This window comes from Podarcis liolepis (assembly GCF_965112155.1).
Source record: "Podarcis liolepis genome assembly, chromosome: 4".
NCBI classification, from domain to species: Eukaryota; Metazoa; Chordata; class Lepidosauria; order Squamata; family Lacertidae; genus Podarcis; species Podarcis liolepis.
The window spans coordinates 17,154,094-17,167,709 of NC_139558.1; the positions used below are offsets into that span (position 1 = coordinate 17,154,094).

General features: G+C 48.1%; 1 protein-coding gene across 2 annotated transcripts; it reads right to left on the reverse strand.

Annotated features, from left to right (window-relative positions):
- Positions 1–2,141: 2,141 nt before the first annotated feature.
- On the reverse strand, positions 2,142–12,518 carry SLITRK5 (SLIT and NTRK like family member 5). 2 transcript variants are annotated; one of them, XM_083501154.1, is made up of 2 exons: positions 11,032–12,518; positions 2,142–7,153 (listed from the first exon to the last, which is right to left on the reverse strand). In XM_083501154.1, exon 2 carries the CDS (start codon positions 7,143–7,145, stop codon positions 4,260–4,262), a length of 2,886 nt encoding a protein of 961 aa, XP_083357280.1. In that variant the 5' UTR covers positions 7,146–7,153; positions 11,032–12,518; the 3' UTR covers positions 2,142–4,259. The 2 variants fall into 2 exon arrangements, with proteins under 2 accessions (XP_083357280.1, XP_083357281.1); XM_083501155.1 differs by lacking the exon at positions 11,032–12,518 and adding an exon at positions 9,800–9,889.
- Positions 12,519–13,616: the final 1,098 nt, after the last annotated feature.

The window sequence follows — 13,616 nt, forward strand, 5'->3', positions numbered from 1 at the left end:
GCATATTAGATTTAAGGCAGTTGTAGGGAAGCTGTGGTCCTCTAAGCTTCATTGGACTCCAACACCCATTAGCCCCAGCCAATGATTACGGGAACTGTAGCCTAACAATGCTTCAAGTGTCACAGGCTCACCCATCCCTAACTTAAGGAGCTTTCTGACATCATTCATTGCCAAGTTATCCAGAGACACTCTCCAATTAATTGGTCATCAGTCATGGTGAGGCAGGGAAATTCCATTGTGAAGCTGCCACCACATCACATGGTGCGTCCCAGTCCCCCTTCCCCAAATTCAATCTTCTAATACACAGAGGAGGAAATGCGAAAGCACCCAGTGACCACATCACACTGTGCATTCAGCAGAAAATATGAATGGGCTGTTTAGATGCATGAGTCTAGGCTTATCTACATGAACAATTCTGTGCGGGGTTCCCAAGCACATGGAAGGCCCTCCTTCCATATAGCTGTACGTCAATAAAGCCCCCTTCAAACTTCCACTGAATGTGTATAGACACTCTAGAGGTTGGGGACAGCAGGCATAAAACCAGAAGGAAAAGTGTCAACAAGGCTAGAGTGCAATATGGAATCCAGTCGCCAGAGAAAGTGTAACATGTAGCCCCATTCTTTTTTGGGGTTCCCTAGACTCAGTACATAAAAGGCCTAGAGCCATATTTCATTATATGCTGCCTCTCTAAATCCTGAGAATGAGTGCCCCAGTCACATATTCTTGATTTTCGGTTAAAAACCTAAAAATTGGTTGACGAGCTGTTTACATGGCGACAATCACATCCCATGTGAACTTTCTTCCTACTGACGTCTGGTGCTCTTAGGAAATCATAATACTCACTGACTCATGGTGAATCATTGAGCCCTCATGTGATGGGACCAAGCTATAAATATGACAATTACAATTGCTATTTGGTTTTTTGTTTTTGTTTCCTGGTAGGTCTCCTTTGCTGCTAACAGCTACATGATAGGCAGCTACAAAGCAAGATGCAGTTTCCGAATTGGGAATAGCTAGCTAGAAATCAAGGATGCAGGAATCCTGCCAAAAACACAAAAAGCAGCAGTCCTAGCAATGACTGAAGTATTCACATCATATCTAAATCCGCTCATGCCTTCTTCTAATCAGGATATGAATGCATGCCACAAGCTTAACCAAGGGAAAAAAATACACCAAACAAAATCTACAGATGGGGCGGAAAGAGGGGGAACGTCCTCATTCAAGTCAATTCGAAGGATAAATTGGCAATTATAAATAAGGTCAAACAATGCAGCACATCAAAATTCAAATGCAAACTCTGCATTTGGCATCTGACATGTCTAAAATCAATATCTGATCCTTGATACCCTATATATGAAATTAGATATATTCTCTGTTCAAACTGATCGCTTCAGTCACGCAGCCAAGAGAAGGTATTCACGGGATTTTTTAGCTTGCTGAGAATTAGTGAGAAATCCAATGTCACAATGCAAAACACTGATGATAGCGAATGTGTAGTTTTAGCAAATAAATGCCTTTCCACAATCACACTCAAAATCCATATTCAGATGCATTACATCCAAATGTAGCCCCCTCCCCAATAACATGGTTTATTCCTTTCTCCCTTTTGAGAAAGCTAGGATGAGACAAGGTCTGGAAGAAATCAAAAGTACCTTGATGAAAGCAAGATTTAAGCAATACACAACCTGTGGTCTCAAATTTTCTTTTTTAAAAAAGTCATATACTTTGCACAAGTAAGAAAATCCAGATAGAAAGTTCTTTAAGGAAAATTATCCAACAAAACCATATATCCCCCCCCCTTTCCCAAAACAGAAACCCTGGACATGCCACAAGGTTAAGAATCCACGTGAAATATCACTTACCCAGTTTCACACATATAAAACGAAAACTATAGAAAGGAGACAAAATTTCAAGGTGAAACCATAGCATTATACAACATAGGTCTGCAGGGTTATGTACCGTCGGCGTGATTAAGTACGGCGAGTTCAGGAAACACCTTAAAGAATGCATGAGTTTAATGCTATCACGTCCATGATGTCAGTAATAAAGGGTGTGGGGAGAATGATGTTCATGCGTGAGCAACAATTGGCACTGGAAATAAATCATGTAGCTTCCGGTAAAGACTATTTCATTTCCTTCCATTTGAAATTGTTATCAAGTGTTTATTCATAAACTATATAAAAAAAATTACATGTGCTGGGATACATATGAGACCACAACCTGTCCCATCGTACAGTGATGCTGTGTTTATGAATATCTTTGCCACTGCTTGCTGCCCAAAGGGGTAAGAATCAATATTCCATAAATAGATTTGTACAGTCCGTCATTTTGGCCTTCCAAGGTGCCAGCACACAAATGGATCTGTACAAGGGCAATTATGCTCGACTGAACAACCCAGCAGTTCTCCAACTAAGATATTTTGGTTGAATTATGAAAATAAACCACCACCACCACTCCTGCAAAAATAAACAATTTCTACATGTCCCTCACTAATTAGTCCAATTAGTCATCCTAGCAGGAGGCTCTGTAGAATAATCATTCATAAGAAGCAGCAGCAACAACAAAATAGATCATATATATTTCTTTCCTGCACTGACTGATAGCCTTGGATTGTCTATTAGGTTTTGGTGATGATAGTGTTGATGATTTCATTTCAGTGGCTTGGATCCAAATTATGTGAGGCACACTCCAGTTCCACTGAAAGCAGTGGGACTTAAATTACTAAACTGGTTTGTTGAATTCAATGGGTCTAAAGTGTGACAAACTGAATCTGGACCCCCCCTTGGTGATTTCTGACATTCTCCAGAGACCACAACAGCTTTGTGCAGAGGTTGTTTTTTTGGGGGGGGGGGGTAATAAAGAGCTCAGAATGCAGTGTAACACTTCTGAGCAAATCACAGACTCTGGGCCTCATCCTGTAACCTATTCAACACCCTGGGCAGTGGGAGATGGAACTTAAAAGTACCACATTTCAGTAGGAACCTGCTCTGGCAAATGGAGAAGATGCCTCAAACTGCAATTCTGTGCTCCGTGAGGCAGCTTCAATCCCCACTGAAGTCAGTAGGAGCATAGGTGTGCGCAGAAGAGCAGCCTATGTATCTGTCAGGTGTTTCCCCTTGCCATCAACTCTATAGGACCATTTCACACACGACACAGCAGCAAACCAGGCTTTGCCGCCAAGAGTACACACGACAAAGAGCCACAACCAATCTGGTCTCTCTGCCGGATGGAGCTGCAAATTGTGCATTTCCAGCACTTGTTTTGTCACATTTTTTTAGGTCTACATCTAGAAAAGGACATCGTAATGTGTGAAGAAGGCCCTGCTTTCTATTCCAGAGGGAAGTTTAACCACATACAATAAGTAAGCATTCCGGAGGAATGGAGCCTCAAAGAGTGAAGAAAATGCTACCATGTATATAAAAATAGGAGCTACAATAAAATAATTTTTTTTGTATATATTTCAATAAGTTATTTTTACTAACCAGTTATGGATCATATATCTCTGAACTCTTTATTGATTTGTCCACATCTAGGGTGATCCTTTTAAAGATCATAATATTGGTTTTTAATTCAAAAGTCCAGAAACATACAAATACATCCTCTTTTCTTTTTCCTTAAAAAAGGGGGAGTGGGGTGGGGGGGACCAAACGACCTTGTATTAAAGTCAGGGTGTGCCAATCTCTCTCTCTCCCCTCCCCAGCTTGCCCAAAGCCATCCATGCCTCAGAAGGGAACTTGGTGCCCAGCACTGTTGAACTGAGGTGAGGGAGGGGGGAATTGTCAGCAGAGAATATTCAACATAAAGAACAAGATAAAATGATTTATGTGACCTTTTCAACATCGTCATATGAGACAACACTCTCTTAAAAACAAAAAAAACCCACATCCCAATTCCTCCTTTTTAGCATCACACAAACCATATAAGTGAGTGCGAGAACAAATGCTGTGTCTAGTTCGCTCGATTGATTGATTCCTACTGGCTGTGAGGTGGTTAAAAAAGAAGAAACCAAAATAAAAATAAAGAGGGCAGGGAGAAAGAGAGAAAGATCTATAACTATGGAATCAGCACACCCTTTCGGTAACTTTCCCCGAAGCTGGAAACCTCTGTGCCAAGGCACTTCACCTTCCAACAACATGAAGCAAAGGCGGATTTGGGGAGGGAAGGGATGTGGAGGAGAGAAGATCAACAGTGTGTTTCTTTGTGTGTGGTTATTAAATACAAATGCTCTGGGTGGGAGGACGGGAGAAGAGGAGGAGGTCTCAGAACTGACTGAATGTGGTCTGTTTTTCCAACACTTCGAGGTAGTCCGGCTCTGCATTTAGTTTTGCTTTTAGCTCCAGGTATTCGTTCCTGTTGGGCTCCACGTAAACAGTGCTTGGGGGGGTGTAGAGCACTGTTTCCCGGAGCCGACTGTCCCCCGGGCCGGGATGCAAATAGGGGTGAGGGGGGCGCCTAAGGTCATAGTTAGGGGAGTAAGTGTAGGCAGTTGGGGGGAACTTAGGGTACTCAGGGAGGTTGCTGCCCCCCAAAGTGGAAGAAGGGTGTTTGTCGGGCTCCAAAATGCCCCTGTAAAAACGATCAGCATCCTGGACAGGGGAAAGCAACTCGTCCCGAGGCTCAATGGTGCTCACACTGTATGTTGGGCTCCGGAGGGTCTCCTCTTGCCCCCCCGGAGCTGCTTGGGGCTGCCCCAAGGCCTGTGGGGGTGGTGGGGGTTGGGGCTGGAGGTGATGGTTGCTGTAGGTCACCTTGAGCTCATGGAGATCTTTGTAATCCTCACCAGCGTTGCCCTCTCTGGAGCGGTAGATTGGGTTCTTGCACATGTGACCTAAAGGATGAGGGATGTACTCATAGACGTGTCCCGCGGGGGTTTTCACCTTGGGCAAAGCCGGACCACCACCTCCTCCTCCATGGTGAAGATGCTGCGGATGCTGCTGGTGATGGGCATGTGGGTGGGAATGGGGGGCTCCCCCTCCTGTGTACACACTGTACTGCATGTTGAAAGAGCTCACATCCGAGTTGTTGGTGCTGGCATGGTCGCCTTGGACCTTCTTCCTGCGCTTCATCACCAGCACAAAGAGACCTGCGGCCACAAATACAGACATGATGAAGACCAGCAGTAAGCTGAGGATCAACACTGACAAAGGCACCGTGGAAGAAGAAGAGGAAGACGAGCCACCAGAAGGTGATGCTGAGTCGTCCTCCTCCAAGGTGCTATTGATCTGCCCGGAGTTGGAAAAGGGGGTGGTCTTGGCTGGTCCCTGCATGGATGATGGAGTGGGTGTGGAAACAATGATGTCAGAGTAGTCTGGGCACAGCAGTTCTGCTTTGATGTTCCTCATGTAATTCTGAGCAAATTTCTTAGGGGATTCACAGATTACCTGGTCCACAAGGACTCCTGTGTTGAGTTGCTCGATCCACAACTTCATGCCCACCACGTCGCATGTACAATCCCATGGGTTCTCATGGAGATCTATCTGCAGGAGGGATTTCAGCTGGTCAAGCACTCCACTTACAGGAAGGTAGGAAAAATGGTTGCTTCTCAGGTTCAACCTGTAGAGAGTTAAGCCAGAAAAAATGCCTCCAGGTAAAGATCTCAGCAGGTTGTTGTTGAGAAACAAGAGCTGTAAATTGGGCACAGGGTCAAAAGTGCCTGGCTCAATCTCCCGGATTACGTTATATTGCAGGAAGAGGTACTGCAAACTCTGAAGCCCATAGAAAAGCTCTGGGTTCAGTTTTTCAATCCGGTTCCCATTTAGGTAGAGCCTCCTCAAGTTAGTTAGATCCTCAAAGGCCCGATCCTGAATGACCGAGATGCGGTTATTGCCCAGGTGAAGCAAATCCAAGCCAGTAGCATCCAGGAAATCCGACCTACGCACCAGGGCAATGTAGTTCTCGGTCAGGTACATCTTCTTCGGGTTGTACGGCTTGGGCTGGAGCTCTGAGATGCTCTCAATCTTCCTTTCTTGGCAGTTGACGTTGAGACCCAAATCGGAGATCTGTAGGTTGCAAGTGCAAGCTGTAGGACACTCCAAAGGCACCGGGGATTTGGTCTGGTAAGCAATGCTGGGGCCATAGTTGCTGTATCCCAGATCCTTGGAGGGCAAGCGGGAGGTAGGACGCACCCTGGACTTGTTGGGTTGGCGGGTCCCTTTGGGCTTCAAGGGCGATTTGTAAACAGCTGAGGAAGAAGTAGCCACAGAGTTTACAGAGGCTGGTGTGGTATGAAAATACCCTGTGGTGCTCAGCGGGGTCTGTGGCCTCATCTCATAATCGGAGATGAGCCTCCTAGGACAAAGCTCCTGCTTGGAAACCTCATCCAAATCCCTCCCATGTAAACGGAAAGGGGTTTCACAGACTACATCCCCCACCAGGGCTGAATAGGATATGCTGTCCAACCAATCCTTGAGAGCTATCAGCTCACAGGAGCAGTTCCACGGGTTCTCCTCCAGCTGCAGCTCCACCACCTTATCCATGTGCTGCAGGAGGCCCAAGTAGGGAAGGAGTTTGAGCCGGTTGCCCCTCAAATCGAGATGAGTCAAGGGCACAAAACGGAACAGGTTGTTGGGCAACGAAGAGAGGAGGTTGTCGTTCAGAATCAGCACCTGCAACAGATGCAGCTTGCTGAAAGAGCTGGGTTCGATAGTGCTGATATAATTGTAATCAACTTGCAGGTACTCCAAGCTCTCCAGCCCTACGAAAGTGTCATCCCTCAGTATTTCCAGCTTGTTGTTGTTCAAGTGCAGCCTCCTCAAGCCCCTCAGCCCATGAAAGGCTCCTGTCTCGATATCTTGGATGTCATTGCCGCCCAGGTGCAAAATCGAAGCCCCACTGTAATTGACAAACTGGTTGGGGTAGAGCCTGTTGAGAAGATTCCCAGACAGCAGGAGATGGTAGATGGAGAATTTGGGGGGGCTGATCTCAGAGAGGTTGATGATCCCCCGGTTCTCACAGCTCACCGTCAAGATGCCATCCTTCTCCTCGCACGGGCATTTGTTATCACAGATCTCCCCATAATACTCAATGCTTTCTGCCCACGCCAGGACTAGAGATGTTAAAGCAAAGGCTATGGTTTGTACCATCCAGATATGCATTTTCTTGTTGAGATCCTGCTCCAGAGTCACCGTAGAGCAGCAAGCATACATGTTATCTCCTGCGGAGGGCAAGAAGAGAGAACAAAACACCGTCATGTCACGAGGACTGAAGCCTAGATCATGACAAAGTTAGGAGGCAAGGCTGCAGAGGGACAGAATTTAGGTTGCTTGCCAAGGGTTTTGATTACAAGACGCCCATCCAACTCTTGTTAAATAATAGCTATTAACTTACTGATTTAGTAGAGGTTTCCTGTCTTTCGAAAGGTAAAGTCACAACCCAAGTCCTTTATTCCTAGGAACGCATTTCAATATTTTGTTTTATTTGTTTCTATAGTGTTTTCCCCTCCCCCACTACACACACACACACAAACACACACACAACCCACAAATATACATAAAATGGCTGTCAGTTTAGTTATTTGGTTCTAATTTCAGAGAACAGAAGCACCATTTTATGAGGTTTTCAACCTCACCTATTACCTACCCGGCAACCCTTCCCTTTCTTTCTTAGAACATTCAGAATGAACAGTGACCTGCAAAGGAAGGTCTCCCCCCATTTTTGGCAAGAGTAGCCTGCTCTCCACATATATAGAGAAATGTAAAACCGTTCCTTGAAATTCCACTGCAGGGGTCTATAGTACAAATGACTGTAAAGACAGAGAATACCAACATTATTATTTTTAATCGTTTTGAAAGTGGGGGGAACAAACCCTGAAAAGGGTGGACCCCCACCCAAACCCCTGATTTCCTAAACAGCTTTGCTGTATAAGCTTACACAAAATGTCAATCAACATCTCAATTTTTTAGGGGGGGGGGGAATCAAAAGTGATGACATTCTTCAGCCAAATAATTAAATATACGCCCCCCTCGTCATCTCAAAGGCTTTTCTTTTTTGAAAGAAGAAAGGGGGAGGGGGAGACAGCGCAAGCCACTGGTGGAATATTTATGAATTCTTATTAGAAGATCTTCTTAAAAGAAGTTATCATCGCCGCTTGCTTCTGGATTGATCGGCTGGTAAATGAGTTGTTTTCACAAGGGCACTGGCAAAAAGGCAGCAATGCAACACAGATGCTCTCTCTCTCTCTCTCTCTCTCTCTCTCTCACACACACACACACACACACACTGAAAAGCATCATCCTTTAAGCCACTCACCCAGAATTTGGCAAACATGCTAGACTTGAGGAGTGTCCCTGCAGCCTCAGCCATATCTGAGCTACTGCTTCTTCTCCCACGCTTTGCAAAACTAGTCTAATTGCAATGGAGAGAGCTAAGTGGGTCTCAGAGAGCTAGATCATCAGCAAGTCCAGGAGCGGTGGAATTGCTGCTTCTCAGCTACCATGGCTGTCAGCACTCCTCCATCCTTCTGAGAAGGCATCCAAGGGAGGTGGATTGGGGAATACCCCCCCAAAAAACTCATCCATTTGCACTCCCCTCAACCTGTATCTGATCTCTGAACGGCATCCAGACAGAAAGACCATCCCAATTTCTTTTCCCCTCTCAAAGCCTTCCTGTCTTCCCCCTAAAGGGTCCTTCTACTTGTGTCTGAACACAATAAATATCTAGACAGAGGATGGATGGAAGCTTCGCGGGCAGCATGTGGGGTTGGGGGGGTGGATTAATAAATCGCCCAGCGTTAATCGATGACTTTTGGTTTGTTATTATTGCTTTTTAGAAAGAGGATGGCTTGCATATGTTCAGGTCAACCCTTCCCACAAGTCCAAGAATGTTTGAATTTGGAGGATCCTAGACATCTTTCTCTCTCTCTCTCTCAATTTATTTATGTTTCTAAGCATCGCTCACAGATTGACAAGCATCCGTCTAGGTGCAAGCATTTTGCAGTAGAACAGAACCCAGGCACATTAGGGTAGAAGTCTTTGCTTCACCAGCGGAATGAATGGTTTGGCAAAAAGGCATGTCTCCCTCTCTGCGTTAAGCAAGAAGTCAAGCTGGGAGGGGGAACCCCCCCCCCCCAAAAAAAACCCTTCACTTCTAACACAATTCTCAGGTCCAGCAGAGCAATTCATCCATTATCTGGCTGTTTCTCGGAGAGCCATATCACAAATAAGTAGGTAGCTAAATAAATAAATGCATCCTTTCAGACTGTTTTTATTTATTTTTTAAGGGAAGAAAAACACCCAAGGCTTTATTTGACTCGGAGGTAGCAAGAGCAACGAAATAATTTGCATGTCCTCCTCCCTGCACCTTCCCCGGTCTTCAAAATCGTGGAGGGGGATAGGGAAGAGGGCATGAGACAAATAAAGTTGAATGTGGCATAGAGAGGATTGCTCCAGAGATCTGGTTCGCAAAGGCTAGAAAAAAGGGATGGAGAAACAGCTAAGTGGAATGTGTTTCTGTGTGTGGAAGCAGAGAGAGAGAGAGAGAGAGAGAGAGAGAGAGAGAGAGAGAGAGAGAGAGAGAGAGATTTGAAAAGGAGGAGGGGTGAAATTCTTGTTTCAGTGCTCCTCTTTCCCGTACCCCCTTCCCCGGGGAGGGGAAAAAAATGAGTTCCACCCCTAATATTACCGCACTGAAGCAACCGCCTCGGTTTGCAAGCAAAAAGCTGGGGGCAGTGGTGTTGCTTTGCAAAAAAGAAAAAAGGAATGGGGGGTGTAGGGGAGCCAAGAGCAACAAGGAGACATGGATCAACGCTCTCCGACCCCCCCCCCCGCGTCGCCCAGTCCTCCTCCACCCCCTCGCTACTTACTGAGGCAGAAATCTCCAGGGCCCAAGCATTGTTGCAACCCATAAAGCTGCCTCGCTCGCTCGCCCGCTCGGTGTGTGTTGCAAACCGCCCAGGCAGAGGCGAGCAGGGAAGGCGGTGGGGATTGCAGTTGGGAAGAGGCTGCCTGGCTAGCGGGGAGCGCACACACAGCCTTGCACACGCCGCTGAGCCTCTGCTACCAACCCCCCCCCTTCAACCAAGCCCGGACACACACACACACACACACACACCAGCGGTGCCAAGGGCTGGCTCCCAATTCTCCCCTCCCCAGTAGCGGAAAGTAGGGGCGGGGGCTGCTGAAGGGAGGGGTGGAGAAGGAGGGAGTGGAAGTATTACGGGGAGGAGAGAGGGAGCCAGGGGTGTCCCCCCCCCAAAGGAAGCTAGCAAGTGGTGGGTGGTATTTTCTGGGGAGGGGTGTTATCTGGAGAAGGGAGATTTGCTGATGGGTGCCTAGTTTTGAATGACAAGCAGGAGGGGTGATTTGGAGAGGTCTGGGTGCAAATCCTGTGTGGTGCTGAGGGAGGGGGCGGTCTGGGGGCAGAGTGGCCAAAGGGTGAGAGAGAGAGAGATCCGGATGAGTTTTCACATGGGTGAGGGGCGCCCTGGGTGATTAGGAAGGGAGGGGAATCTGTAGTAAGGGTGGAAAGAGGCAATTCGCTCCGTTGCTCGGATGGATCTGGGTCAGAGGCAGGGCAAAAAGACGGGGGTGGTTTGGAGAGGGGGGGTGGAGAGAGAAGTGTGCGCGCGTCTGGAGGGGAGTCGCAAGCAGGAGACGGTCTCCGCTGGATTTGGGGGGAGGCAAGTTGGAAGGGTAGGACCCACGAGGAGGGAGAAGGCAGGAAGTGGGGGCTGGAGGGGGGGACAATGGAGGGGCTCGTCCCTGAGAGATTCAGTAAGGAGGAAGAACGGACAACCCGGGTTGGCGCGTGGGGGGGGGGGAGATAGGCGATCAAGGGGTGCAGGAGGCCCTGGGCGAAGAAAACGCCATGGTGTGTGTGTGTTGGGGGGAGAGATTGGGTGGAGGGTTAAATGCATGCATGGAGGGGGGTACACAATCCCTGCTTCCTGCAGTGAACGGAATGGGCAGCCGCCACAAGTCTCTGTGCCCCCCCCCCTCCGCCCCAGCATCCGCACATGCCGACGCACCATCTCTCTTGGCGCGCATCTCCCTGTTCCCCCATCGCACCCAGCCTCCCTTTGCTGCTGGTACTTACGCTTTCCATGGAAGAGGTCAACTTTCTCCCCGCTCAGCTACCGCTGCTGGAGCCGAGGCTCCCCTCTCTCCTTCTCCTTCTCCTTCCTCCTCCTCTTCCTCCTCCTCCTCCTTTCCTCAGCGCTGGTCTCCTCGCCTGCTCGCTCACACCATTTCCCAGCGCCCGGGGCTGATGCCACTCGGAGGAGCCTTGGCAGAGAGACAGGACCCGGCGAGCCGCCCCTTTAAGCCTCCTCTTTTTCTTCTTGCAGCGCGCTCTGGACATGGTAGGGCTGGCGACCAGGGCGCAGGGAACCCGTCTTCCCCGGCGGCGGTGGCGCCTGCTCTCCTCGCCGATCCTTCCCCGGGAGCCCCCGCCGTCGATCCCCCTCCGCTTGGGAATGATGGTCCTCCTCCGATCTCAAAAGCTCTGGTGGCACCCTCTGATGCATTCCACCTCAGCCCGTCCCAGGTATTTCCCCCGGACTGGTGGGGAAATCAAAACAACATCGAGAAGAATGACAGCAGCAATCGTAAGAAGAAGGAAGGGAAAAACAAAAACCTCGCAACCTCGCCTTGCTATCTCTATCCACCGATGCCGGCTTCAGCGAGCGCGCGCAAGCCTTTCCGCATCTCTTTCCCAGGAGAGCGCAAAGAAGCGGAGATCTGGGGGAGGCTGCGAGGGAGGCTGGCTCCAGGGGCGCCCCAGCCAAGAACTGCCATCAACTTGCCTTCTTCGCCTCTCCCCACTTGCAAAGAAAAGGAGCTAGCAGGAGGGGAGGGGAGAGGAGAGGCCCTACGAGCCAAGAGAGGGTTTCCACAGGAAGGGGAAAGAGAGAGAGAGAAAGCAAGCAAATATAGCCAGTTATTCTGTATGGAGCTGCTGTTCTAGCCAAGCTGCCACAGACACAGTGGAGCTGGAGAGCTCCGAGGGGGAGGAGAAAGAGAAAAGGCAGCAATAGCAATCCGGATATTGGCGGCCAATAGATGGCAGTGTTAGGCATCAAATTGGCATTCTTCAGGAATGCTCACTTAGCTTGAAGCAAAAGCGGAGGGGGGGCTCTCCCCCTTTCTCTCTCTCTCTTATTTTGATTTTTTCGCTGTGATGATGCTGATGATTCCTAGGCATGGAGATCAGCCTTGTTTCATGTTTTACACAGGCGGGAGTACTGTGTAAGGGGACCTTGTTGCCAGAGAATCAGAGGACAGGGAGAGGAATCTGCTGGAGAAGGAACAACAAATCACACCAGGTTTTCCTGATGGAGTGACCCCTTTTCTTTCCTTGCCAGCTGGCAGAATTGCGGGAGGCAACGTGCTAAATATGGCCAGTGAATATTTTATGACATTAAAAGTTGTCAGCAACACTTCGGGTGGTGGGGTTTTCTTGTGCAGTTGGCTTTGGAAACACCCTTCTGAATGTTAAAACACGACATTGTGGGTCTTTTTTATGTTTACATTTTGAATAGGAACAAGTTGTTGTGTCAGCTTTGGAAACCAGTCAGCTGGTTCAGAGGAATATCCAACAAATCTCACAGATCCACCTGTGCACTTTCGTGCAGCATAGCCACTGGTGTGTAGTGATTGTGGGCATCTGGAAACATATTTGCACTGGATATATAGAGCAAGGAAAGCGGCAGTGGGTAGAGAGTATGAAACGTTTGGAGGAGCCTAGGTTCAGCTCCAAAAGTCTTTTGACAAAGAGCCGAGCAAATGCAGTCTGCTCTGCCAAAACTCCCAAGGAAGATTGTGGCACCCAGAATGAATTCTGCAATCTCAGAGCATGCTCAGGGAGGCCTAACCTCTGTGCATGTTCCCAAAATGTCCAACATGCATGCAAGATGGATGACAATGCAACTGCCTGCATGGAATGCTAAAGACCTAATCGCACACAAGCTATGAGCTATAAGCACAACCAGGGGGACACCCCTGAGCCATTCTATGCTTCATATGTTCCAGAACCTCCAGTAACACCCCCTCCTCAATATGCAGGAGGCCATTAGATGTGAAATATGGCAATAATGTGGAACTGGGATGTCCTCAGCTGCTCTACCATCTCCCTTTTCCAGAACAGTCCCGTATCTTACCAGAAGGCAGAAAGGTCTGAGTCCATTCTCTCTAATAAAACACTTCTACCCCCTGTGAGTCTTGGGTTACTCCACGGGGAAGTGTAAGTAACCCCTGAGCACCTCCCTCTCTTTTAACTTTGGCCACAAACTCATCTTTAAGACGATAAGTCCAATGGCAACAAATCCTGAGCTTCTGTCCACTGGGTGATTTAGCATCTTTCCGACTTGTGTGACAAAATCTTCTTGGGCAAGAGAGTGGAAAACACCGAGGAGTGCAAATCTTCCTCTGTTAAATCCCTCTTTAGTGCATGATGTAGCACTGTTGCAAATTAAAGATTTAAACTGTAATGGCTGTATACCTACCAATTGTTGCGTAGTCTGGCTTTGCAGCTGCCACCCTATTTGGAGGTGAACAAGGCTGCAGTGTTTTCTGCTTGCCAGGGGGTTGGACTCGATGGCCCTTGTGGTCTCTTCCAACTCTATGATTCTATGATTCTATGATCATAAAGTATACAGTGGTGCTTCGGGTTACATATGCTTC

What these genes read in the sequence shown, in the direction of transcription:
- SLITRK5 (XM_083501154.1), bottom strand. Translation starts at nt 7,145, where the DNA reads ATGTATGCTTGCTGCTCTACGGTGACTCTGGAGCAGGATCTCAACAAG.